The 25,983-nt window shown below is 50.9% G+C and overlaps 2 protein-coding genes across 7 annotated transcripts in view; one reads left to right on the top strand and one right to left on the bottom strand.

Moving 5' to 3' along the window:
• POLE (DNA polymerase epsilon, catalytic subunit) overlaps positions 1 to 707 on the bottom strand; it is a gene marked incomplete at its 5' end in the record, with an annotated part of 28,171 nt that extends 27,464 nt beyond the window's left edge. The window contains 4 exons of the mRNA XM_084539241.1: positions 52 to 96; positions 208 to 288; positions 419 to 554; positions 640 to 707. Coding sequence (XP_084395367.1) covers positions 52 to 96; positions 208 to 288; positions 419 to 554; positions 640 to 707 — 330 coding nt within the window. The remainder of the gene's footprint in view (positions 1 to 51; positions 97 to 207; positions 289 to 418; positions 555 to 639) is intronic.
• A 2,332-nt stretch (positions 708 to 3,039) lies between these two features.
• Positions 3,040 to 25,983, top strand: part of AIFM3 (AIF family member 3) — a 39,981-nt gene continuing 17,037 nt past the window's right edge. For 4 of the 6 annotated variants that reach the window (XM_084538968.1, XM_084538966.1, XM_084538967.1 and 1 more), the window contains exons 1-8: positions 3,291 to 3,358; positions 11,306 to 11,489; positions 17,135 to 17,348; positions 21,394 to 21,503; positions 23,281 to 23,390; positions 23,868 to 23,912; positions 24,794 to 24,890; positions 25,808 to 25,920. In XM_084538968.1, the coding sequence (XP_084395094.1) occupies positions 11,459 to 11,489; positions 17,135 to 17,348; positions 21,394 to 21,503; positions 23,281 to 23,390; positions 23,868 to 23,912; positions 24,794 to 24,890; positions 25,808 to 25,920 (720 nt within the window). In that variant the 5' untranslated portion in view covers positions 3,291 to 3,358; positions 11,306 to 11,458. Of the gene's footprint in view, positions 3,146 to 3,290; positions 3,359 to 7,322; positions 7,512 to 11,305; positions 11,490 to 17,134; positions 17,349 to 21,393; positions 21,504 to 23,280; positions 23,391 to 23,867; positions 23,913 to 24,793; positions 24,891 to 25,807; positions 25,921 to 25,983 lie in introns of those variants that run through there. The other 2 variants (XM_084538969.1, XM_084538965.1) reach the window with 2 other exon arrangements.

Raw genomic sequence — 25,983 nt, 5'->3', positions numbered from 1 at the left:
TCCTGTGCCACCCGAGGGGCTCAGAGAGCACAGCTCCGCACCCGTTCTCACCTGCTGGGTGGCGATGTAGAAGTAAGGTCTGTAGGGCAAAGCCACCTAGGAGAGAGCACAGAGGTGACAGCCGTGCTTCCCCACTGACATTGGCACCCTAGGTGGGCAGCGGGCAGGGCAGGCACCGCACCCACCGGCACCTGGGCACGGACCCACCTTGAAGCGGCTCCCATCCTCCTGCACAAAGTAGTAATCCACAGCGCTCACCGGCCGCCGGTCCTCATCCAGCACCTCTGTCTGCACACAGGCAACGCACCCTCAGCGGGGCGATCCCGGACCCAAGGGCGCCTCTCCGTGGGCACCCCCCGGAACCTCCCCTCGCTCCCCAACCCAGGGCTGGCTGATCACAGCCCCTCCAGCCCTTTACCGGATGCATGTTGATGAGCCAGCCCGTCCTCTCGCCGGGCTCCGAGGGCCGCTCGAAGCCGAACAGAGCATCCAGCCGGTCCGTGCGCTGCGACCGCTCCAGGCGCTTGAGGGCGGACAGCGCGGGGCCATCGTCCCTGCGAGACGCGCCACCGTCAGCCGCCACCCCCCGGGCTGCCGTTGTTGTCACTGTCGCCGCTCCCTCCCCCGACCCGTCCTCACCTCGCCCCTTCGGGATCGGGGTCGCCACCGCCCGGCTCGGCGCGCCCCGCGCCTCCCCGCCGCCGCATCCCGGCCACCGCCGCGGGAGGAATTTGGCGCGCTGGCGCCCGGTTCCCGCGAGAACCGCGCGGCCCCGCCCCCGCCGCGGCGAGCAGCACCAATCAGAGCGCGCCCCTTCTCGCCGCCCGCCAATCCCGGCGCGCCCCGCCCCTGGCACGCCCCGCCCGTGGCGCGCCCTGCCCCTGGCGCGCCTCCTTCTCCTTTCCCTTGCGGTTCCGCTGGTTCAGCGCCGCGCGTTCCCGTTCCCTGCTCTGCAGCAGCAGCGCTGCTCGCTGGCCGGGGGGCTGAGCAGGCAGAAGATGCTCCCACCGCCATCAGTGGGAGCGCTGGAGACAGGGCGAGGATGGCTGTAGGATCGTAAATGCAGAGCTGGGGGTGGTCACGCTGGGGGCAGCCCGGGGGGCTCTCCATCTAGGGCTCCTACAGGTCTTGGACGTGAAGTTGCTGTCTCTCCCTGCACCCTGCAAGACAAGGAGCTTCTAATTCAGAGCACAGCTTGCTCAGAAGCTCTGAAATCGCTCATGACTGCAAGCGCTTCGTGAAGACACAGAGCCTGGAAAGGCAGCAGTGGGCAGCAGAGTGCTGATGCTGAGGGTCGATGCAGTGGGCAGCGCTTCCCAGTTTCTCCTCCCTGCCCGCCCCTCCACCAGAGCACGGGCACCGAGATACATCTCCAGGCTGGGCCCTGATGAAGTGCTGTGGCCCTGGAGGAATTAGGCTAGGATACTGCATGAAAACTACCAGACAGTATTTGAAGCAAGTGGGAAGCAAAAGCCCTCAGTCAGAAATTCCTGAAGCTGCTGGACAGACAACCCTGCTGTCCCCTCTGCTGACAGCTGATCTCAGGCTCACCCCTACCAGCCCAGAGCTGTCACCCCTGTGGGAGTGGGAAAGCTCTGCGTCTGTGTCCCTGGGCAGAGCATGCCAGACCTTTAGGCTGGGAGCTGGCTGAGAGCAGAGTACACCCGATGCCACAGGGACAAATGTGTGTTGGCTGGGCAATCGGTTGGAGAGGACAGAAAAGGTGGCAAGAGTTTGTCAGAAATTAGAAACGGTGTGGGTGTGGGAGAAAGGGGAGAGAGAAGAGACAAAGTCTGAGCTGGGAGAACTGACCAAGGGAGGACAGATGGCTGGGTTTAATTTGAGCTTCATCAGGAATTTATATTCTGCAGAACTTCCAGTTCTGTACTATTTCTGTCATTCTGGAGGGCTAGATTTAAATGATCTCTTCCCATCCCCACAGTTTTCCCTTGATCCACGCGTGCTTGGTGCTGGTCCCTGTCAGGACAAGAGGTAGCAGAAAACCAGCACTGGGTTGCAAGCATCAGAGTGTATCTGACTTCAGGGGCAAACACCTAGCCCTTGTGTTTTCAAGCTCTCTCTCCTATGAACAATGGAATAGAAACAACAGAACCTGTGAGAAGCAAATTTCTGTCCCTCATCAGGCCATCTTTAAACCCCACTCTTCCTACCTGGAGGAGCATCCAGATTGGGGAATATCAAATAATTTCAGCCCCTACTTCTAAATCAAGGTTGGCTTCATTCTGCCTAGTACGGGCCCAGGTCACAGCCTCTCCGCAGCAGATTCTCTCTAAACTATTCCAGCACTGCTCACATGCAATCCAAGGAGTGCCGTGAGCAGGACGCGCTAACAGGACAAACTTTGGCAGCTAGTGCAGGCAGTTTGTGCAGGGCAGTTCGGGCAGGGCAGGGAGCCGTGGGTCCCTGCTGCCAGCTGTACTGCATCCCTTGGGAGCGAGCTGTTGTTAACAACTAAAAAATTTATCTGAGCAGCCCAGCTAAGCCTTTCATATCATTTGGATCAGGGAGCAATAAAGGTGTGCATTAGAGGGCAGTCAACGTCCTGCACAGCATCAGGGAGTCATATAATCAGGGTGTAAGACAGCAGTGACCCAAGACAGCCTGCGTGTAGGGGAGAAAAAACCTTTCTCTGTATCCAGGGGCATCCCAAAATTCACAGAGGAAAAACAGATATATATTTGGGGCATGTCCAAGGAAAAGGCATACAGAGATGCTGACATTCCTCCAAATGGAGTCTGATGGATAAGGAAAGCAGTTTATTGGGGAAAGCAGAAAACATGCCGGGCAGGCAGGAGGGGGAATAGATCCCCGTCTCCAAAGCGAGTAGAAAAATGTAAATCCGGAAGGGCAACGTAAAATAAGTGACCCGGGAAAGGATGAGGCTGGCTGTTTCCAAGAAGGCAGGAGTAACTGTGCCCAGGCAGCAGATGGCGATCCCCTGCCTGGCTCTTCAGCAGCAGAACAGCAAAGGCCGGGGCACCGGGCAGCAGCAGCGGCTGGCCCCGACCCCCTCCGCCGCTCCGTGACGCTCGCCACCGGGCTACCGAGCCCGGAGGGGCAGGCAGGGACCTCCCGGTGCCCCGGAGCATCGCTGGACTTGTCCTCTCCACCCCGCCGAGGCCTGGTAACGGGTCCTGCTTCACCCCACGGGCGCACCCGCACCCGGCCCCGCACGGCCGCCCGCAGCCCCGGTGCCGGTGCCGGTGCCTCCGCCCCTCCCCGCTCCGCCCCGGCCCGGCCCGCACGGGGGCGGCCGCGTTTTTTTCCGCCCCCCTCTCCACCTTTCCTCGCTGCCGCGGTGCTGCGGGACGCGCCGGGACCCGCAGCCGCTGCCCAGGTACCGGGGAGGGGGAACCGCAACGGGGCGGGCACCGGAGCCGCTCCCGGAGCAGCCCGGCTGGAGCGGCTCCGAGCTCGGCTCCTCGCCGGGAAGGGGGAAAAAAAAAAGGGGGAAAAAGAGGGGGGAGACCGCATCCAGGGTGCCCACCGGTGTCCCCCGAGCCCAGCAGGACGGCGGCTCCCGGCCGGCGGAGCGGGGGCTGCGCTGCACCGGGAGCAACCTGCGGGGCCGAGGGGAGAGCGGCCGGTGGCACTGCGGGAGAACCCGCCTGCTCTTCCGAAATGCAGCAAGAAACCAAAGCAGCTAAAAATATGGGCCACGGTCGCTGACGAAGAAAACGCTGACGTTTCTCGTGACCCCCATCCCCCCCCCAGTTTTGAATGAGCCAAGTGCTCAGCGTGTCCTCCAAGTTTGGGGGGACGTGGTTTTTCCGTCTCTGGGGACCGTAATCCCACCTGGGCAAACAGCCACGGTTTCATGGACCAGCAGCTGGTGGGCTGGCAAAATGCATATGATCCAGATATACATACGGATGTAAATCTGCTCTTGCATAAGTGAATGGGGGACTGGATAAGTGGGTAACTGCATGGTCTTCTCTCTGTGAAAGCATCAAATTCCCAGTGTGATGGATGGAAGCTCAAATTTGGTGGTTTTGTGCTTAGCTGTTAGCCTTGGAAAACATTCCCATGACAAACTCCTTTTGCGCTGCTTGCAGCTTCTGTAGGAAACACGATTTTCTCTTGTGCAATAGTGAAACGGCAATGATGGCAAGCAGGAGAAGGTCTTGGCTGTAACAGAGTGATTGAGAACTAAACCTCTTTTGTGTTGTGAAATACTTTGATTTTTGCATCAAGCAGTCTGCACCTGGGAGACTTTTCAGCATTTCTCTATTTATTGGCATACCTTTGAGATCTGAACCAAATCTCTTGTTTAATTATTAATTTCAGAACATTTCCAATCCAGCTTGCAGAGGATGTATTAGAGCGGTGGCAATGAGAGCAATGCTGACTGAGCCTTTAACCTGGAGCCTATAAATTGCTGAAGCAGCAACCAGTAAAACAGTTGTGGCTAATTGTAGTCTGATGGAGTGTTCCTGCTGTGCTTCTTCAGGAGCCATCAGGGCACATTGAATGGCAGCTTTGTAGCTGTATTTGCTGCCACTGGGAATCACTTCTAGTGGCAAGTGCACCGGGATGGGGCTTTCTCCCCTTCCTCAGTGACTGAGCCAGAAGAGATGGGGCTGTTGTACCACGTCTGTAGGGCTGCAGGTATGCACAAGCTATTCCTGGCATTTTGCATCATAAATTTTGCTTCTGTTTCTCATGGACATCAGAAAGCACCCAACACAGCCAAATCCATGCCGATGCAAAGCAAACCCCTCGCTGCCCAAGTCAGCTCTCGGGGACAGGTGTGAAAATGGCAGAAAAACTGGGAGTGGGAGGGTTGGGCAGTGTGAGAGGAACTGTCTGGAGAGCTGCTGGGAGGAGGAAAGGGGGGTAAAGATGTGGGGATGTTGGGGTGCATGGGAACAGGGCAGACAGGAGGAAAGAGGGTCCCTGCTGCAGCTCCTGCACGCCAGCCTCTGTGAACTCCACTCATCACCGCCTGGGCAGGGGATGCGGTTGGGCGCTGTGTTGGTGCATGGCAGTGTGATGGCATCAGGATGGCATTGGCCTCCTTGAGACAGGGATGGGAGGAAGCCACACAAGCAAGTGCATTTCCCTCCCCGTTTGTGCACCCTGTGCCAGGAGGTCAGTTTGTGTAAGCACCAGGAGCCAGATCTCAGGGGTTTGTAGGACCCCATGTGCATACTTTGTAGTACAGTTCCTGAAAGAGGTGATACCGTAACCTCCAGGTTGGAGACACATATATTGTCACCCCTAGATTATTTTAAAAATACACATTTGACTCACTCTAAAAATGCACGTTGCCTCGATAACACAGAGCACACAGCATGACTGGGTCGGTGCTGGGCAGTGCTTCAGCACCCCTGATGCTCTGGCCACACATGGGCTGTGTTTGGAGCTGTGTGTCCAGAGGAGAGTCCTGCTTTCCTTGGCAGCAGAGCCTGTGTTATTCTGGAGATGGAGCCAAGAGCCAGCCCTGGGGCAGCTCAGCTCCACGGAGCCAGACCTTGCACGGAACTGGAGCTTCTGACACCGAGCTCCTTGAGTTCCCGTGGGGGCTTTGGCCACTGGTCTGTGCCCTGGGTGGAGGACAGATGCCATGACTGGCAGAGAACAAGGTGCATTCAGCTGGGGATGGTTTTGGCAGGTGTGCTGGTTGGTGGGCTGCAAGGGCTGTTGTGGGTCTTGGTCATCACTGAAGGTGAAAGAGCAGGAGAAGAGCTGTGCTGGAGAGGGTGTCAGACCAGGGAGAAGCTCACAATGGAATTCCAATAGGGATCCACCTTACATTTTTAAATTAATGACCTCTGCCCCACACAGCAGCAGATGCTGATGAAATTTGCCGAGGATGGTGAGAGGCATCCCTGGTGGCTGGGACCTCCCCACCGAGCAGGGAGACGGAGGAGAAGAGGTGCACAAGGCTGGGCACTGGAAGGGGGGGGCAAAAGTTTCTGCTGTGAAATAGGAGCTAACCTGTAGGAAATGATGGAGGTGGACAGCCTGGGGCAGCCATCTGGAACAGGGGGCTGTGCAGTGACCATCCTAAAACGTTTCAGCTCAGAGGGGTGTTTGCATTGCTGTGCCAGGCATGGCAGGGTCTGGTAGAATGCAGGGGCCCACTCTATAGCTCTGGTAATTTCTGTGAAAATCAAATTAGAGCAAATCCCCTTAAAAATAAGGGAAATGGACAGCCTTTGTCCGAGGAGGACACCAGGAGAACTCACTTATTCAAAATGGAGCCTGGATGTGGATCTGGTGGATGTGCTGGGATAAACACCAAGGAAATAAAAGGTCTGCTGAGTATGGAGGTGGTGTGAGTAGAGATGAGAGGGAAGGTGGGTATATTTAGGATGGAAATCGGAGGTTTGCAATCATCAGAGGAATGCTGTTTGGGGATGGGTCTTCTGGTGCTGTGCACTGGATGTGTAGAGCTGGCCATGTGGTGGGGGCATGCCCAGAGGGATGGGGAGCTGGGGTGTGCTGCTGTGTGCTGCAGGTGGGGAAGGAGAGCTTGGAGCCCCAGCATTGTTCAGGACTCAGCAGGAAGGGGGACACCAGCAGGTCTGGGGGTGGTGGTTAGCTGGTGAGGGGTCTGGGGGCTGTCAGCAGGGACAGAGCCTCAGGATTCACAGCGAAGCCCAGTGCCTGAGTCTGCTCTCAGCCTGTGGTGTGGGAGGGCCATGCTGCCCCCTCCTTGTCGGTCCTTCTGCTACCAGTTTGTGGCTGAGCCACGGGATGTGGTGCAGCTGGGCCTTGTGCCCTGGTGGGGTTTGTTCCTCTCAGTGTTTGCAAGGCCTTTCCAAAACAGGTCTCCTGCTGGAATGGCTCAGTGGCTCCTGCTGTGCCCTGTGTGAAAGACAATATTGTGCATGTACAGAGAGTTGGGAAGGAGGTAACTCTGCAATAGATATGGTACACGTTGGGGTCAAGGGTCATTTTTTTCCACAGTGAGGACCAGAGTGAGAGCCAGCACTTTCCTGCAAGAGCGGATAATGCCACAAGATGCTCTGAGCGTCCTCCCTCTGCTCCTCCTGCTCTCCTGATGGGGGCACAGCTTACAAACACACATCTCTCTCACTAGCAAAGGCACATGGTTCTCTGCTCGTCTTGCTGAAGCCACGTTGGCCGTTACCAGCCACCTCTTTGTTTTCCATGTGCCTTGGCACAGTTTCCAGGAGGATCTGCTGTTGGGCAAATGCAGAGCTGCCATTCATATTTTGTTCCCTCCTGTCCCTGATCTACATGCAACTGCATGCTGGTAGTTGGTGAGCACAGGGCAGCATGTCTTCAGGCTTATAAAGAGGAAAGTTTTGTTTTCTTATTTTTGAACATAGATTTGGTTCAGAGTAGAGATGGAAAATCTGCTGTGTGTCACAGTGTACTGTCTGGTTGCAGAGGGCCCAGATTGCTGGATGACCCAGTGGACAGAACTGAAAGCACCATAGCTATACAAGACACAGCCAGGAGGTGATGTGGTCTGTGCTCTTTGCTAAAGGACCCTTCAGGAGGCATCCATGGAGAAGGTGAAGGAAGAACTGCAAAGCTATGTATGGGCTCATATGGGGGATAGAGGAGCCAGAAGCTTGTGCTCACCCTTCTGCGTTTTTTCCTCTGTCTCACAAAGTCCATGCGGAGGTGTTCTGAGATCTAGGCTTTGCTAGAGAGCTTGGTGAGGGGTGTAGAAAACAAGTTTCACATGTCCAGCACTGTTGTGACTGTTCAGGGTGGTGGAGCAGATTGGAGGGGTTTCCTTGTTCAAGTCCCCAGCTGCAGATGGTTTCTGGAAGGTTAAGATCTCTTATCTGGCCTTCCAGATAAGGGATTACCTGGGTAAGGTAGGAAAAGGGCACTGTTGGTAGACATCAAGCACCTTCCAAAAACTCTGTTGGGAAAATGTCCCTGGGTACAGACTCCATTGACTCTATTCTCCCCTCTCTCAGACCTAGGTACATTGTGGCAGTTGGTGATATCCAAGCGTACAGAGCACAGGGTGCTGTTGAGACCCCGTTTAGGCATCCTTATACTGAGCAGGAAAGAAATGCCTCTGACATCCTCTAACTTGGCCTCTTCAGAGATGCTCACAAAGGATGTCCTGAGAAGAAAGTGCTCAGTTCTTCCAATGCTGTGAGTGCGAAAACTATCTGCAGTAACTTGTAATACTTCTGAAGACCAAAGTTCTTGAGACAGAAACAGGCATATGTTTGCAAACAATGGAACTGAGATACAAAGAAAATAAATTTTTATTGTATGCAGGGGCAGTTAAAAAATAGCAGCTCCTGTTGAGCTTGAAGCTCTAGGACATTTCCTTAGAATATCTCTGCTACAAATGACTGAAAACTAGAAAAACAAACTGCCATGGGGAAGAGTGTTGGAGAGATCAAGGGCACAGCTGGATTTCTTCTGGTTCTGCAAAATGGGGAATCACTGACCTGAAATGGCCTGGAGGAGCAAGGCAGGGGGCTGTGCTCAGTGCTGCAGAAGGAGACTCCCCCTGGAGGCCTGTGCCAATCTGCCTAGGGAAAATAATTCCTTCCTGAGCCCACAGCTGGAATTGGCTGTACCTTGAGCTTGTGAGCAAAACCTGACTGCTGGCTCCATGGCAGGGGTCTGGCATGCCCACCGAGGGACACCAGCATGTCAAACTCCTAAACTCCTTTCCTCCATCAATCTGAAAGCATCTCGGGGGCTTCTGAGAAAACTCCAGAAGTGATAGGGAGGAGAAAAAAAAAAAAAGTCCTTCCCAGGCCCTGCATCTGACCAATGGGTGCTCCAAAATGTTGTGAGAGTGATGTGACCATTTTGCAGATATTGACTTACCATTTCTTATGGGTGCTGCATCTGGCAGTGGAAGAAGTGAAGTGACTTCTCCACTGATGCCTTTTATAGCCTTTGGGAGGTGAGGATGTGTGGTTAGGTCTCCTCCTGTTTTTCTATCTATCTCCTGTAAGTTTTAACCTATTAGCCTTTAAGTTCCTGCAAGTTTTATGGAGATATGTGGCTGGGTGGAGGAGAGAGACCCAGAAGCGTGTGCTGTGCTCTGCTCCATAGCTGCTCCTCTTTGGCTTCCTACCAACCTTTACATGGTATTTGCTTTTACCATTTTACAGTAAATTATTGTCCTGTATCACTGACACATCAACAGCTGAGGCTCTCTTTCTCTCATACAAAACCATTTTCTGTTTCTTCCTGTGAGTTTTGGCAAAGGTCCATGCAATTTCTGCATGTGATTTTCCTGCTGTATTTTTCCCAAATCTTCCTCTGCATTTATGCACCTTCTTACTTGATATTTTTTTTCGCATTTGCTCTTGCATAAGTATTGGCATGCTGCTTTCCTTGAGTGTTCTCGCCCTTGCCACTCAATGAATTGATTCTTCCCTGCTTCATTCCCTTTGCAAATGAGCTTGTTTGGTAGCTCTGTGCATATCCAATAGCTCTTTGAATGTGGCTCTCAGAAACAGGTACTCGAAGGCAAACTTGTGCATTTTTAGTCCTGTTAACAGTCTATTTCACATTGGCATACCTCTTGGATTTGGTAATGAGGCACTTATGCTTTATGTCATTTGGTAAGGATCCAGTTTTATGTTCCTCTACAGTCTTGGTTACTAATTTCACATGTTTCAGGCTTTGAAGGTGCTCCTAGGACTTTGTTGAGGGCATGCCGTATGTGGATGAGACATACAGCAGAAGGGAAGTTTGTAGGCGTGTGGAACTGTGTGTGTCTGTTTTGGAGGGATATAGCTGGAAAGGGGGAGAGACGTCTGGATATTTTGAGCTGTTGTTTAAAGAAAGGGTGTGTCTGGGATGCTTTGATGTAGTCTGTGTTGAGGAAGGTGCTGTCAGGGCTCTGCAGAGGTGCCCGTGGTGATGGTGGCTGTGTCTCCCATCGCTGGAACCCATGGTGGAGGGGCAGGAGGCTTTGCCTGGAAGATGTCCCACTGCCATGTGTCCTACAGTCAGCCACTGCTGGAGGGACAGCAGACTGGGTGCCGCTGGTGCTGGGGAGCCGGTCCTGGCTCAGCCAGATGGGGCAGGGCATGGGACAGAGGCACCAGGGGTTTCAACACTAGCAAGAGACTGGGTGCACACCAACCTCCCTGGCAGGGCGCAACCTACGCCTCGTAGTTTCTTATCTTATCTCCAGGAGATAAATGTGCACAGAAGTGCTTCGTTCAGCAAGAGAGAACAGTGCTGGTGGCTGGCTGGCCACCCAGCAGAAGATCAGCCAGGCTGGAGCACTGGGCATTTGCTGTTCCATGGCCCTTGCTTGCCATGGGGCAGGGCTGGCTCTAGCAAGTGGTTAATTTTTTTTTCTTTTTTTCTGTACCTTTGCCAAGTTTTCATTTCCTGGGGAGAAATTGCAATGCTTGGTATCTGTCTCCTGGCACTTATTTTTCTGTATTTTCTTCTGATTGGAAAGGTCTTCAGGTACTTCTGGTACTGAAGCTGAAAAAAAAAGTATTCTTTGCCTGTGTTAATCTGTTCTTTGGAAACTGTTTTACCTTCCTGCTGAGTTTGGAAGGCATTGTGAAAAATAGATGGTGAAACCATGGTAAATCAATTCAGGTACAAGTGCAAATGGGTGAATTTTTTACAATATATATATATATTTATAATATATATATAATGATATTAAATGCTTTATTTTATTGCCAGTTATGTTATGTGGATCTTCACTATTTCCAGTCGAGGAGTATAACCTAAAACCTTTATCCCAATTCTTAGTCTGTACGAAAACTGAGAGCAATATCTGTCAAAGCTAATGAGCTAAATATAATTTGGAGTTCTGTTTGGCCATCCCACTTAAACAAAAAATATCCTGACCTAACAGTATTAAAACTGGGTTTTGGTGCAAAATGGCAAGATAATGAAAACCCTGTCTCAGATAAATAACTGTTCCAAAGGGAATGGGATTTCTGCAGGAATAAGTGTTAATGGAAAGGGACTGCAGAATGAGTAAAGTGGATTTTTTTTTTTTTTTTCTTCCCCATCATCTAATAATAAAAGCAGAAATCTGACTGAACTGTATTTATGGTTTAATCATTGCATTTGGGCTCAGACCTAAGTGCTTAAGGATTTAATTACCAAAGACAGGGCTTTGGAAAGTATAATGAAGTCTGAAGATAAATCATACGGGGTTTGTAGTTTTAAACTTCAGAAGGGTGATGGAATTTTCCGGTGGACCCCGGAAGGGTGACCTTGGTGCCGCAGTCTCATGTTGTCCGTTGTGTCACCGCCTGCCTGGGTCTCGCAGCAATCACTGCAACACCCACCCTCACCCCAGGCATTGCTTCTCACACGTTTCTTCTCCCCCATGCAGGTGGTGAAGGAAGCCCGAAGCCCAGGACGGTGTGAGCAGGAGGGCTGCCATGCGAGGATGTGCCTGCGCCCTCGCTGACCTTCCCACCGTCCCCGTCCCTGGCTTGTGTCCTGTGCAGCGTGAGGGCTGCAGCGAGGTGCTGCTCGGCTCGCCATGGGAGGATGCTTCTCCAAGCCCAAGCCAGGTGACGATCGCGCCCGCCCCACGGTGGCAGGGATGTAGGTCAGCAGCAGCTCCGCAGGCCCTGCTGGGGAATGTTAATTCTCTGCTCCTGCGGGGAGGATTACTGCCTGCTAATCCCCCAAATTCCTGTGCTCTGGCTGCGGTGGGGAGTCCCGCGGGGCTGTGGGGGAATGCAGGGCATGTGCCCAGCCTGCAGCCACCATGGATGCAGAGCCACGTCCAGAAGCTGCAGGAACGTTTCCCTCCCAGAGTGACCTCCCTGCCCTGGTGGCTGCAGTTCTCATCACTAGCTGGTTTCCAGCTGCCTCATGACCCCATGCAAATACTCTGGACCTCAGCTGCATCCCACCCAGTCCCAGTGGCCTCCTGGGGCTCTGCATCGCTCACCATGTGCAGTGGTGCTGGTCCCTGAGGGCTCATAGGTGTCAGGCTGTCGTGGTTGGTGTTCCCAAGGAGAGTTCGTGTCCTGCATTTCATCCTGGCCACCTGAGAAGGACCTGAAGAACTTCCTTGTCCTTGTCACCTGCTCATTCCCAAATGAAAGTGCAATCAGCTCACAGCACTCATCTCTCGGATCATCCATCCATGTGTAGCAGTTGTGGGTGGAAAAGTTCCTGTTGTGGACCTTTTTTTTTTTGGGGGGAAATTTGTCTCCACTGTCTCAGGCAGTGGGGATTTCAGGCTGAAGGATTTGAGAGTTTGTTGCTGTGATACAAGTCATGTCTGCAAGCCTCCAAGTGTCCCTAGACTGAAGTCGTCTGCCCTTGCTTTGCATACAAGTTCTCTTTGATGCTGATGTGGGCAGTTTCTGAGACACAAAGGAAAAAATTACAGGTGGTTTCTGTCACTGACCTGTGCTGTGATTATTTCACTGGAGATTGTGGTACCCAAATAATATGGCATTGGATAGTGTGGTCAAATTCCTGTCTTCACATTCCCTGCAAAACTGTAAGTTTTCTTTTGTGAAGAACCACACTGTTGATAGCCTTCCTTGAAGTCTTTAAGAAGTGAAAACACATCCAGGAATAAACACCATCACTGAACAAACTTGTAGCAAAGTCTGCTGGCAGTTCCACTTTATTTTGTATACCATCAGCAAAATTGTGTTTAATCTTGGACTGATGCAGAAACAAAAGTGCTCTGCAGGCGCCTTTCCTGAACTGTGTATTTTCATGTGGAGCTGTATTTGCATGCTAGGGCCAATGACAGAAAATGCCACCCTGTAAGCAACACTCCTGCAACTCTTCTTGATTAGCAGCCTTTAGAATTGCTTGATGAGCCTTTCCCCAGCTCTTGTTCGCACACCAATGACTGCAAGTGCTTCACCTTGGTGGTTATAAAACCTCTGAGTGCAGTGAGATAAACAAATACAGATTTGCAGATACTGACTGCTCTGCCAGAGGTTTCACAACCTTTTTATGACACTTGTTTTTCGTGTTCCTTGCAGGAATAGTGAACTGTCAGAGCTATCTTCTGGACTTTACTATTTCTAAAAATCCACCTATCCCCTGTACAAATGAGGAGCAGGCCATGCAAGGACAAAGTAGCGCTGTTTTCTCTATTAGTACTGCTCTAACATGAAGGAAATATTTCAAGTACAGCCTGAAGTCAATAGAATTTAACTTATTTAGAGACTTTTGAGAGGTCTGCATGAGGTCCTTATCTGCTCCATCTTCTTATACCTGAGAGAGACCCTCAGTTTCCCCAAAGTCTCAGCATTTCTTAAGATAACCTTGATAACACATTTCTGTATTCCAGGAAGACCTTCCGATGGGCAGATAACCAGTGCAGGAGTGGAGTCCTGCAGGGAGTAAATAACTGTGCTGGCTGCACCCAGCCCCAAAGTCCGTCTGCTGCTGCAGAGCCCAACCAATCCTGATATAAAGATCACTGCTTAATTAAGAACTTATGTTCAAGTAGCAATGTAGTCTCCTGTTCTAGTGCTGCAGTCCCATGACTCCAGATACTGTTCTGAAGCCTAGCCCTCAGTCTCTGCATATATATATATATTATTACTATGTTTGTCACATCTCTCACTGCCCATGTCCTGGGTTTTAGGAGCGTGGTAACTTCTGTAGAGAAAGGGTAGAACCAGACACATTTGATCTTAAAATTTTGTCGTTAACTCTACCATTTTCTGAGTATCTTTCACGCCAAAAAAAGGGCAGAGCAGTGTCAAGGGGAAGGAGGCTGGGGCAAGGAAACACTGGGTAGGGACATGTGGGCAGGAGGCATGGGTGAGCACGTGTACATGTAGATGGGGACTGAGGTGGACAAAGGGTTGGGGAGAGGCAAGAGAGAATCAACCTGTATGGAGACAAGGGACCTGAAATAGTGGGGATAAGATCTGGTGCTTCATCTTCCTTTCCTTGGTGACATTTATTCAGAGCTGGGTGGCACACCAGTCCCTGCTCAATGAGAGCTGAGCAGAGCTGAGAATGCTGCAGTGTAGTGGTGCCAGAGAGCTGCTGCTTTCTGCAGGCATCTTTCTGACAGGGAAACAAGCAAAAGGCTCAGATCTAAATTTCCATCTTCATTCATGCAAGCTCATGGATTGCCAGGTGCTCCGTGTCCTCACATGATCCAAACATAGTTTGGAAAACTAAATTTCAAGACAGCTGGCCAGTTGCTAGGGGGGTTGTCACGAGCAGAGAATTCAGCAGCATCAGCATCGCTGAAGGCATCATCCTGCACAGGGGGCTGCAGCAGCATGGTGATGCCCAGCTGTGGGTCCAGCAGCCCTGGGTGAGTTGGGTGCAGACACCAGTCCAGGGCACTTTGTTTTCACGCACACCAAAAATTATCATCATTTTGGTGCTTGATTTTTAGCAACGCCGGTATGGCCTGTTACAGAGCTGTTAAGTCACAAGAAACTGTGGGTGCATTAGCTCCTGCTGAATTACTGATCAGCCTCATAATTGTACGAAGTGATTCTCATGTTTCTTTGACTGGAAGTGTTTTACAGGAAATGACATAAACAGATGTATATTACATTGCCTAGCTCTGTGCTGGAAAATTCATGCCAGCTTTTCCAAATGCTATAGGACAGCCACGCTTAAAAAGCAGTCTCTTTGCTGGGTGCCTGCTGGAGTGGAGCTGTGTCACTGCACTGCCCCTGGAGAGAACCAGGAAGACATGGGCTTATCACAGCGTTTTTTATTTCAGTGCATAGAGCTGGACCTATTTGTGTACAGTAACTCCTGCAGATGGCAGATACAGTGATGCAGCAGAAGTTCACATTTTCTGTCATTCTATAAGTTCAGCGTAGGCGCGCAGATCTTCACTTTTCTGGCTCTGTCCCTCAGAGCCATAGATGAACCTATGGTGATGATGGTGAGGGTTGGGTGCTTCAACACAAAGCAGCTCCAGGGATGGATGCAGGGACTGCCTCATCCAGTCATGCAGGATTGCAGATGCCATATTGTCAAGTGAAAGCTGGTTGTAGGGCACAATGCAGTGTTAGATGCTGATGTGGAAAAGCACAGACAGTGGCTGCTCACAGGCCTCATAACAAGCTACTGTTTCCAGTGTGCCAGAAGGGGAAAAGTGTGGTTGTCTTATATAGGAGACAGCTGCAGAGGTCTTCTTGGCCATGCCATGGCAGGCGAGGGGCAGCCTCTGTGCTCTGACCTCAGCAGCATGGCTGGAGCATCTCTTTTGAGATCATCTCTTGGTGGTTTCCTTTGCTCTGGCATCTTCCCTGCTGAGAAAAATATTTGTTTTCCATAATTTGTCTGGTATCTACTCATTTATTGAAAGATTGTCAATGTGGTAACCTCCACGCCAGCCTTTTCCCCATCTCTGCTTCTGGATTGAGAGAAAACCTGCAAAATGTGCTGACATCTCCACTCATCTCAGCTGGACTGTATGCTCAGCTCTGTTAAGCAGGAAACAGTGGGGATTTGACAGAGATGAGGGAGCAGTGTGTCCTTGATTTCGTAGCTCTCAGTACCTTCATTTCCTGCCTGCCCAGCCCTTGCTCCCTGCCCTTTCCATGCTCAGCTGCTTGCTGTCCTCCGTGGCTCCATGGCTAGGCTGGAGCAAACTGACCACTCTCTGCTTTATGCTGGGCTGTTGCCATATGTTGTGGGAGCAGTTTCCTACCACACTATACTGGGACGTGGTATTCCCCTGGTTTTGCCTGTCCTTAACCTGTTTCAGTTGTGAGCTTTTGATTTTTATCTTCTGTACAGCTCTTCATTTTCATTACATTTACAAGACTGGGAAAGCTAAATACTCACCCACGTGCTTGGGGTGCCTCTTTGGTCTCTGGCAATTATGCCCAGCTTGCTATAAAATCCCCTGGTGTTTATTATAAATATTAATGGCTTTAGTTTCATGAGGTGCCTAGGAGATAAAGTGATATTTTGTGCCTGTTTGACAGCTATGGACCTGAAATATATATTTTTAAAGTCAAAGCTGTCATCTGGCGTGACTGATTTGAGAAGAAAACACAGTTCCTTGAAGGCCCTGGCATGTGCTGTGACTGTCCTCCTTCTCCTGTGGCACCCCAGTGATGCTCAGAGACCCTAACTAGTCATGCCCAAGGAAAGGCTGGATGACTAGTACCGTCAATGACCAAGGAAATTCTTCCTACTTTCTGTCGCTTACAAGTTGGAGTATCTAGGAACGAGCTGATGTGGGAGCACCTCTCCTGGCAACTCCTAGCACCACTGCATGGGCACAAGGGGTTCCTATTACAGGGAGCAGCTTTCTTGGCTCCCAGGAAGAGGACTTCTGTGCGGATGTGATCCTCACGAAGGTGTTGGGAGGGCTCCTGTGCCCCCATGCCTCTGCATGGGTTGGAGGTGCAGGTTGGAGCTGGGACATCGCCACTGCCCAGCCAGGCACGAGTGGATCACACTGGCAGGTGCAGGGCTCAGACACAGACATTCAGTCGAGGGGTTGAGACTAGAAGAGTGCTTGTCTGGCTCCCACTTGGGTACAGATCCTCATGCTTTGCTAGAATGTAAAGTCTGAAATCAGTGAAATCACTGAGAATCTCTTCCAGAAAGCTGTCGATTGACCTTACATGGCCAGGGATGCTTTTATAGTCAAACATGCTCGATAGTATTAACTTAAGTAAACCAGACAATTCTTGCTTTTCCCCTTTAATGCTGAAGATTCACTCCACACTGAAAACCTCTTACAGAAATAATGTTGAGCATTTTTAATACTAGTTCTTTATTAATTGGTCTCCATCTAATGAACCAGCTTTAAACACTATTCAGTGATGGCTTTCGCTTCCAGTTAATGTTATTTACGAACAATCAAAAGATTTTTTTGAAGTCTCTTTGAGACCTAGAGTTGTTGGTATGCTCACGCGTAACTTCCTGAAGCTATTTTGCATTAAACAGGACAGGAACTGTGATAGATGGATTGTTTTGCACCAATGAGTAATGCCTACTTGCAAGGATATTTACTTTATGAATGCAAAGGTGCACAGTTGAGAAAGAGCAGTGGAATAATGGACTCAAGTAATCAAGCCAAGTTTGCTATCAAATATTTTTTCCCAAGCAAGCTAACAGAAAATGTCAGTTCTGATGACATCTGTCAGCCCCTTTTGAAGTCCAAGGAAGGAGGGAGAGTCATCATGGCAGCAAAACCTCTGGCTTTGTTTTAATGAAGATTTGTTTGTTCCTGCAGTTGAAGTGAAAATTGAGGTGGTGATACCCGAGAAGGAGAGAAGCAAAGAGGAGATGTCACCCAATGGGAAAGCCAGCCCATTGATTTACAAAGTCAATGGGACTGCCCGGCATTATCATCTTGAGGAACACCCCATTGCCAGCAATCCTTACCACAACCCAAAGGATGTGGTGGAAGCATCTGTGTGCCATGTGAAGGACCTGGAGAATGGACAGTAAGTGCCTAAAGTCTTTATAGGTAACTTGAAAAATCTTGGGAGACTTTATAATCCAAGCTAGACCCTCTACCTGGTTCTTTAGTTTCTGGAGATGATGATTTAACTTGTTAAAATGATTTTTTGCTTTCATATCTTGAATAAAATAACATCACAGACAAGTAACCACAACTGTTTTTTACCTGAATTATTGCTGTTCCCTTCAAAGTGTGTAGTCCTTCCTGGGACCCGTCTTAGACAGACCTGATGTTCTATAACAGAACTTCTCAGCAGGTTCTGTTCAGGTTGTGTTAGACCACCTCGGCAATTATAAATTTACAAATTTATTATTAATTTATTATTTAAATTTACAAATAACTTACAAAATAAATTTAGTATTAGTATTGTACTGGCCTTAGTATTTTTATGAAGCAGCATGAATAGTGCATGTGTGGGATGGAGGGGTTGATCGTGTGCTCCACCATTTCTGCAGTGCCTTGTTTCTTTAGCTGAGCTCATTTCTTTCGACTTGTTCATTCACCAAAAATGCAATTTTCCAAAGTTTTTCCTAATGGCAGCACACTTCAGCTGTGCACAATTTCACCCTGATTTACAAGTTTTCTGAACTCTGAAAAGTGCCTGTTCCAGTCACTGTGCTTTATAGGCACATTTTTCTTACCTGGGATAGATGAGCCTTTTCTGCAGCGTGTCCCATTAATATGACAGAATCCAAACAGGCTGAACTGTGTGAAAAATAATGTAATTTGAATCCAGTGAGCAGTTGGGTGAAGCTGGATGTAGCTGGAATCTGGGAGCATTTGCTTTAATTTGCTATTGCATGTAATGATACCGTAGAATAATACGTGATGATGATCTAGAATAATCCATTTAATACAAGCTACTTCATGCTAAACTTACGGGGCATCATGAGCTATAAATTCTTGTTAGCAAAGTTCATCCAGGAATAAACTGTGCTTTTCATCTCTGGGAATTCATGTATTAAACCATTCTACAAAGGGATGCACTGGACTCTCTGCTGGATTAAATCTTCATGAGAGGTTTGGCCGACACTGCAATTTCTGCTGCTGCTCAGAGGAAGGATGGAGGTCTGTCAGGACCTGGGGGTGAATGGCCTCTGATGAGGCATCAGTAAAGACACACTGGGTGTAAGGAAGGCACAGTGAGTGTAAGGCTGCTTGGGGCAAGTAATGGACAGAGGCAAGGCAGGGAGAGAAGGACCTGGGAGAGGACAGGCAAATACTGGAATTGACTTGTGGCTGGAGCAAAGCCAAAAAGAGACAGTCCTGGGGAATATTTGTTGCACAGGGGCGATCCTGACGGTGAATCTGCCCTACCGAATTTCGAGAGTCAAGAGGGAGAATATGTAGCCTGGTGGCTGCTGTAGTCATTGCAGCCAAGGAAATGCCAGGTGCTCATGGAGGCAGCTTCTGCTAAGTTTATGTTCGGGGTGTTCCTTAAAAGAGTTTGGTGTGTTTTGGTGCCCCAGTGCAAGAAACATAATGGAAAACTAGGGCTTAGATAAGTATATTCCCTGGAAAGCATGCATTATAACAGAGAAAACGAGTGTAAGAGCCTGGTTTACTCTGTAGGTCGCAGAGGGGTGAGTGGTTTGGCTGCAGCATGCAAGAACATATGTGGCTGTAGCAGAAAGCTCCTTGGTCGAACAGGCAACAGGTAAAGCAAGAGTTAGAAGCTGTAATCAGTCAGGAAACTGGCTCACACTTCAACTGTGTGTGCATTTAACTACTGAAACAAGTTCCCAAGTACTGCAGCAGACTTCCCATCAGCGGACATTTTAAATTCAGAATGACTCTTTTTCTAATAGAGTTAGTTTTGAACTTTCTGGCACCAGGACGGTCCCAGTAGAACCAGTGAAGGATTCTGGTGCATGAGCTCTGCTGCTGCCTTGCCCAGACATCCTCCTAGCTGGCTGACAGGCCCCGGGGTGGGGAGCACACAGTTGGCCATGTCTTTAGTTCAGGGAGCTGCACCCAGAAAGCAGCCCCCAGCCACCTGCGCCTCCTCTGCCACGTCCTTTGTGGGCCAGAGCTGAACTTCTACTGATGCTGCCCAGATTAGAAGGGGAGCTGGGCAAGAGGACAAATTTCCCACTGGGGAAACAGCTCAGTGGGGAGCAGTGCAGTGCCAGCCACTCTCTTGCTCACTTTGGACTGAGTGAAGGTGGCTGTGCGTTGCCTTCAAGATGCCAGGTCTTGTTTTTCCCTCTGTCAGATCACACAGTTCCTTAGGTAAGTTGTAAAGTCACTTATCTTATCTTATCTTCCTGTGTAGTTTTGGTTGTCATTTAACAAGAGCCACAGGTTTTATCTGAAGCACTGCACAGCTGAGGAATGCAGCAGGACTTGTATTGCTCTATCCCCATTGTGCTGACTGAGGGACACCCGAGTGCCAAGTGTCCTGCATGGGGAGGGAGCAGAGCTGCCTTGCTTGGGAGGGCGTCTGCCAGCTTACAGGGCTGGATGGCTCCCAGGGCAAGTGTGATGAGCTGTGCTGCTGCTTTTGACTGAGGTAGCAAAGAAAATCAGCATCTGCTGTTCCTCTAGTGGGACAGTTCATGCAGGTGAAGCATGCATGTGCCTGAGGACTTGTCTGAGGTAGTTCTGCAGGTGTTTTGGGCATGCTTGTGGACTGAGCACTGGTCTCACACCCCTCTTCACCAGGAGAAGTGTGTCTGCAGCCTGGGTGCTGGTTAGGGTGATGTTACCCAAACTGCAGTGGGCATGCAAAGTGAGTCCTGTTTGTCTGAGATCGAGGTGTGTGGTGCATACACAGCATTTGTGGCTCGCACATAGCCAGTTTTCCTGAGCACAGGGGGTTTGCTGTGTGCACACCAGTGATACATACAGTACACCTAATGCAGCCTGAATAGGACTGTGAGGTGGAAACACTCTGCAGCTCTCTCTACGATTACCTACCTGAAAGGAGGTTGCAGTGAGGAGGGTGCTGGTCTCTTTTCTGGGGTGACTAGGGATAGGATGTGAGGCAATGGCCTCAAGTTGCACCAGGGGAGGTTTAGATTGGACATTAGGAAGAATTTCTCCATGGAGAGGGTCATCAAGCATTGGACTAGGCTGCTTAGGGAAGTGGTGGAGTCTCCGTCCCTGGAGGTATTTAAGAGATGTAAGATTTAGTGATGTGGTTTAGTGATGGGACTTGGTAGGTCAGGTTGGTGGTTGGACTTCTGACCTTGAAGGGCTTTTGCAACCTGTATGATTTTCTAAACTTCAGCTTCCCAGCACTGATAGCATCATTAACCACACATTCAGCAGGTGGGGATGCTGTGGTGGCTTTTTTTTTGTTTTTTGTTTTGGAGAGAGGGTGCATGATTGGCAAAAGTGTGCTTTTGGCTAGGACAAGGGTGGCTGGGGCTGGAGCCCGATGTAGCTGGTGGGGGACCTATCGTGAGACCACAAACTTTGTATACGGGATGCTTGCTGTGCTAATTACACTTTTTCCAGGGTATCTCCACAAGCAACAGCTGTGCTTCAAAGAGCACCTGACTGCCTCCTGGGGGACTGCCTGCACTTAGGTTGGCTCCTGTAAAAGCCTGAAGCTGAGTGCTGGGGCAGCAGGGAGATAAAACCCCACTGTGATGCAGAGTTGGGCCAACAGCCTGAGCAGGAGAGCAGGTTGCCATATGACTTGTGTTCTGCAAAAACAGCAGAAGAAAAGAGCAGGGGAGTCAGGTGTAGATGTCCTGGGGTTTCTATCAGAAAAATGTGACCCATATGACGTGGCCAGGACCAGAGCCCAGCCCCTGACACAGAGCACGCAAAGGGTCACAAGTTCCTCTCCTGGGCACTGCTTGGTGACCCAGCTTGGATCTGGTGTGGGCTGGCAGCAGCAGAGCCACCTCCAAGGCCAGCTTGGTGGCAGGGGTGGCAATACCTGCGAGCCACCCAGAGCCATTGGCAAGCAGTTTGGAGGAAGGAGGAGCTGGGCAGGGTGGAATGGGGCTGGAGTGCAGGGTGAAGGGTTTGGCACCGGCTGTTCTGCCACCTGCTTCTGTGCTCCTCCTCCTTAGGATGCGTGAGGTGGACCTGGGCTGCGGGAAGGCGCTGCTGATCAAGGAGAGCGGCGAGTTCTACGCCATGGGACACAAATGCCCTCACTATGGGGCCCCGCTGGTTAAAGGTCTGTCTGTATCACTTGCTGTGTGCATAAAAATGGGAGGTTAAGTGTTTGCAAAGGGCAGCCCCGAGGTCCTTCATGGGTGCTGTGGGGAGTATCGGGTAGTGCCATTCCTCTTAACCTCATCCCAGCATCTTCTCGATGAGGGAAATGTGTCTTCAGAAAGGTGGCAGTGCAGAAGCCTCCAAGGGTACTCAGCCTTGGGTTTGGTTTGCTGGTGAACTCACTGACACAGGCCTGAGGCTTGCTTGGGTGACTTCAGAGAACGAAACTCATCTAGCATCATTTTGTGTTGTCTCTTCAGCTGGGGTCTGAACCTCTCTTGGACTGTGTGAGACAGCCTCAGCTCACTGCATCCAAACAGAGCCTCATTTTATGGGGCTTTGTTCTGTTTACTGGTTCTCAGCCATTGAGGAGTTAAAAGATGTTTTAAAGGAAAAAAAAAAACAACACAACAATCTTCTGCATTTTATGATTTTTCAGGCCATTCAGTCTTTAAAAACAAAAATCCACAACTCCCTATAAATCAAAATCATGTTCATGAGGGAAGGATCTTTGGTCCAATGGACTTATTTCAGCAGCAAAAAGACACGTCTCTGTTGTCAGTGGTGAAAGTGGGGTGATGTACAGTGGGTTGCCCTCATGGCCTGAGTAAGGGCCCCTGGTAGTGCCATCTTGGCTGTGTGCCTTAACTGTGGGCGCTTGGCTGGAGGAGGGGTGCTGGGGAAGGTGGCAGGGTATCCTCACATGCTGTCCTGGCACCAGCAGCAGTGCTGGGTGCAGGCAGGCATGCTCTTGGCCTTGCTTGTCCCCATCTGGTGTCAACAACCTTGTGGCCTTGCACAGCGATCTCACTGGAGATGCAGGATGGGTGGCCCCTGAGTCCCTGCATCTAGTGACAAGACATGGCAGTGCAGCAAGCAAATACACCAACTCAGGATGAGCCCAGCACAGCTGAACTGTAGCAGTTCACTCTGCCTCGAGCCAGTTCTTCCAGGCAGGGACAGACAAAGTCCAAGGTAGCAGACTCAGAGCAAATACTTATGAGGAGTGACCTCACTGCTTTGAACATGCCCCGTGCTTTTCCAGTGGCATGCATACTCCTTGATGTGTCAGCATCTGTTCTGACATAGGCTTGCTCTAAATACGTGATGCTCTGCTTGAGGCACTGCTTGCTTGTGGTGGTACCGGTCTTGTAGAGATGAACTCAGGACCTGGTGATGTGATCCCTGAGTGAGATTATCCTGTAGGCACAGCAGAGAGCTGGTGGAGCTGTGCATGGAGGCATTGGAAGGGGCACTCTCAGTGAGGGCATCTGAGCTAGGATCCCACACCCAGGATCCCAGCTGGCACCTCACCCTCTAGCCCAAACGGCTGGACCAGTCCCATGCACAAGCTGGAGAAGCCCACGTGAAGCAGCCAAGATGCTGCTGACCATCCATGTCCACGACAGCTGCTGCATGCCCTGTAGAACAGATGACAGCTCTAGGTAAAGAGAGGAGTGTCACAGAGATATGTTCAGAGTCTGGACATTGAAACTGCTCTGCGTGGAGGTGTATAGCTCCTGCCACTGCAGCATGCTCTGGACTGCAACCTCTGGCCTTCAGGTCAGCCTCGCTCAGCAGCTGTGGTGAAACTGTGAAGAATTCTAGAATCCTAGGAGCATATTGGCAGTGAGACCTGGCCTCTGCCCCCTCTGCCCTCAGCTGGGGGCAGCAGCTTGACCTCAGTGGGCTGTGGGCAGGGACGTACTGATGTGGCTATGCTGTCTTTCATGCAGGGGTTTTGTCCAAAGGAAGAGTCCGCTGTCCCTGGCACGGAGCCTGCTTCAACATCAGCACTGGTGACATAGAGGACTTTCCTGGCTTGGACAGCTTGCCCAGGTTCCAGGTGAGAACCTTTGTTCCTGCAGCAGAGGAAATGAATGTTAGCATGGCTTCTGCAGAGGTATGGAGCAAATATTTCCCACACACGTGGTGGGGTGGCCAGTGGAGATCACCCAGCACTCCCTCCTCCCTGCATCTCCTTTTGTCATTCTGTCTGCACCCCCTGGATGTCAGGCAGTCCTGGGAAGGTGAGGGTGGAGGTGCATGGTCTGGGAGGCTTCTTGTGCAGGAGAAAACAGCCCTCAAGCTGGGGGAGAAGTCAGGTAAAGACGGGCAGTTTCTGCACTGAACATCAGAGCATGGTTGGTGTTAGACAAGACGCATCCTGGGGGCCTGGACAGCTCTCTCATGAGCTCTGCAGTGCAGGTGGGCTGGGGAGACCACTGCTGTGTTCAGAAGTTGGTGCACAGACGGAGCAGGCACCTTTTTCACACCAGAGATGCTTGCTGTCCTGCAAACCACTGCTGTTTGTCATCCTCAGGTGAAGATCGAAAAGGAGAAGGTGTACATCCGAGCGAGCAAGCAGGTGAGAGGCTGAGCCACTGCTGACACCCCAAAAATGAGGCCCATGGCTGCCTCCACGGGGGAAGGCAGGGGAAGAAGTACCTGAGCAGAAGGATGTGTGAGCATTCAAAATGAGTAACCCAAAGGTCTACCTAGCCCAACCCTGTCTCGAGCAACATCCTGAAGTCTGTCCCTGGGACATGAGTGGAGCCAGGCAGAGCTGTAGCATCTCCGCCTCACCCTCCTGCACTCCCCTGACTGGTAGGAGCTGCTCCAGGGTGCCTGAGCTGGATGAGGTGTCTGTGAGTTCAGGATGTCGTGCTAAATGCTTGTCCTGAACTCACGCCGTGTTTCCTTCAGCTCATAGCAGCCTGTAGTTTGGTTGGGCCATGAAGCAGGCCTCTCCCTTCAGATGCGTGGCCTCACCAGCTGGGTCTGAATGCAGCGTGGTGATGGCGGAGCTCATCTCTGCACAGACATCAACTGGAGAGGGATGGGGTGGGTGGGCAGGGAGGGCTGTCTTCTCCAAGGCAGGATGCAGAGTGAAGCCTATTGAGGCCAGTGCCATTCTTTCTACAAAGACTTTTATTCTGGTTCACATTTGCATATATGCATATGTAAGTACAGAGGCTCAGTGCTCTGGCCCAACTGGACCTTTTCACCACCTGAGGGGCTGGATCCCCACAGGTCACTGGAATGGAATCACACTGCTCCAGCTGGTGCAGGTGGGATGTGGTGAGGAGGGCTGTGATGGATTTTGGCCTCTGATGGCTTCTGCATCAAAAGCAGCAAGGCCAGCAGGTCAAGGGAGGTGATTGTCCCCCTTGGTTCTCTCTCCTGAGACCTCACCTGGAACCCTGTGTTGAAGGATAATGACTGTTTTTCTTGCTGTTGGTGGCATAGGCTCTTCAGACACAGAGGAGGACAAAGATGATGGCAAAGTGCATCTCCTTGAGCAACTATAACCTGAGCAGTACCAACGTGCTGATCATCGGTGCAGGTATTGATTTGCACTGGAAGGCTGGATTGTGCCTTCGGTGAAGCAGAGGGTGGGAGGGCACAGGCTGTGCCATGCTGGACCTTGGGGCTAGGAGGGAATGGCTGCGCAGGGCACTTTGGTTGTTCTCACTTCGTTATAGCCCTCAGGTCACCAGATGCAAGCTGTGGGAATGCTCAGCACGCTGTGATCTGCTGCTCCTATCATCTAAGTTATGTCTCACAGCTTGAGTAGAGAGGGAAAACCAGCCAGGCCTGCTCTTCCCTTGCTGCTGGGCAGCATTTTTCCCTTCCTTGTGCCCATGGTGTTTGTTGACTGAGATGTGGAGTGTGACCTTCCTGCTGGCCAGGGGCAGCTGGGCTCTTTAGGGAGCACAGCATGGCTGCAGGTAAATAGTCATCCAAATCCTGAGCCAATATGCTCAGCGGGTGATGTTAGTTGTTGCTGAAAGAGCTTTTTCAGGCTTGATCAGCTATGTTGACAGCTCTTTCTGAAGAACAAGGTCTGTTCTGGTGAACAGGAAGGGAGATTTCAAAGCTCCTTAGGTGGGAAGAGACTCCCCCTCCAGCCCTGCATAGAGGGCTGAGATGCTGCCACGCCTGGTGGAGTCGAGGGCAAGTGACCACAGCCCATTGTGCTGGGTTGCTGAAGGCTGCCCACTGCTGCCCTGCACTGCTTGGCTCAGAAACGTCCCCCAGTGTCCCTGTTGAAAGCTCTGTGGATTTGGATGAGTTCTTTCTATGAAAAAATGAATTTGCAAGGAGGACTCATTTGAGGGTCATCCCTGGAGTTAGTGTCAGTGCAGCATCCGTCCTGGCTTACTGTGCTCCAGGCAGCATGCACAGGACAACTGCCTTGCTGTCTGAGTTCATTCAAAGGGTTCAGATCACCTAATACCATGGCTCTTCCTTCTTTTTTAGGTGCAGCTGGATTAGTCTGTGCAGAGACCTTGCGCCAGGAGGGTTTCTCAGACAGGATTGTAATGTGCACAATGGACAGACACTTGCCCTATGATAGACCAAAGCTCAGTAAGGTTTGTATCATCTTGAGTATGTCACCTGAGTTTTACAAATTGCCTTATGTCCTTTCTCCACCA

The sequence above is a fragment of the Aythya ferina genome, assembly GCF_964211825.1.
Source record: "Aythya ferina genome assembly, chromosome: 17".
Taxonomy (NCBI): Eukaryota; Metazoa; Chordata; class Aves; order Anseriformes; family Anatidae; genus Aythya; species Aythya ferina.
Note: the sequence above shows the minus strand (reverse complement) of the source record. Positions and strands in the feature narration are given on the sequence as shown.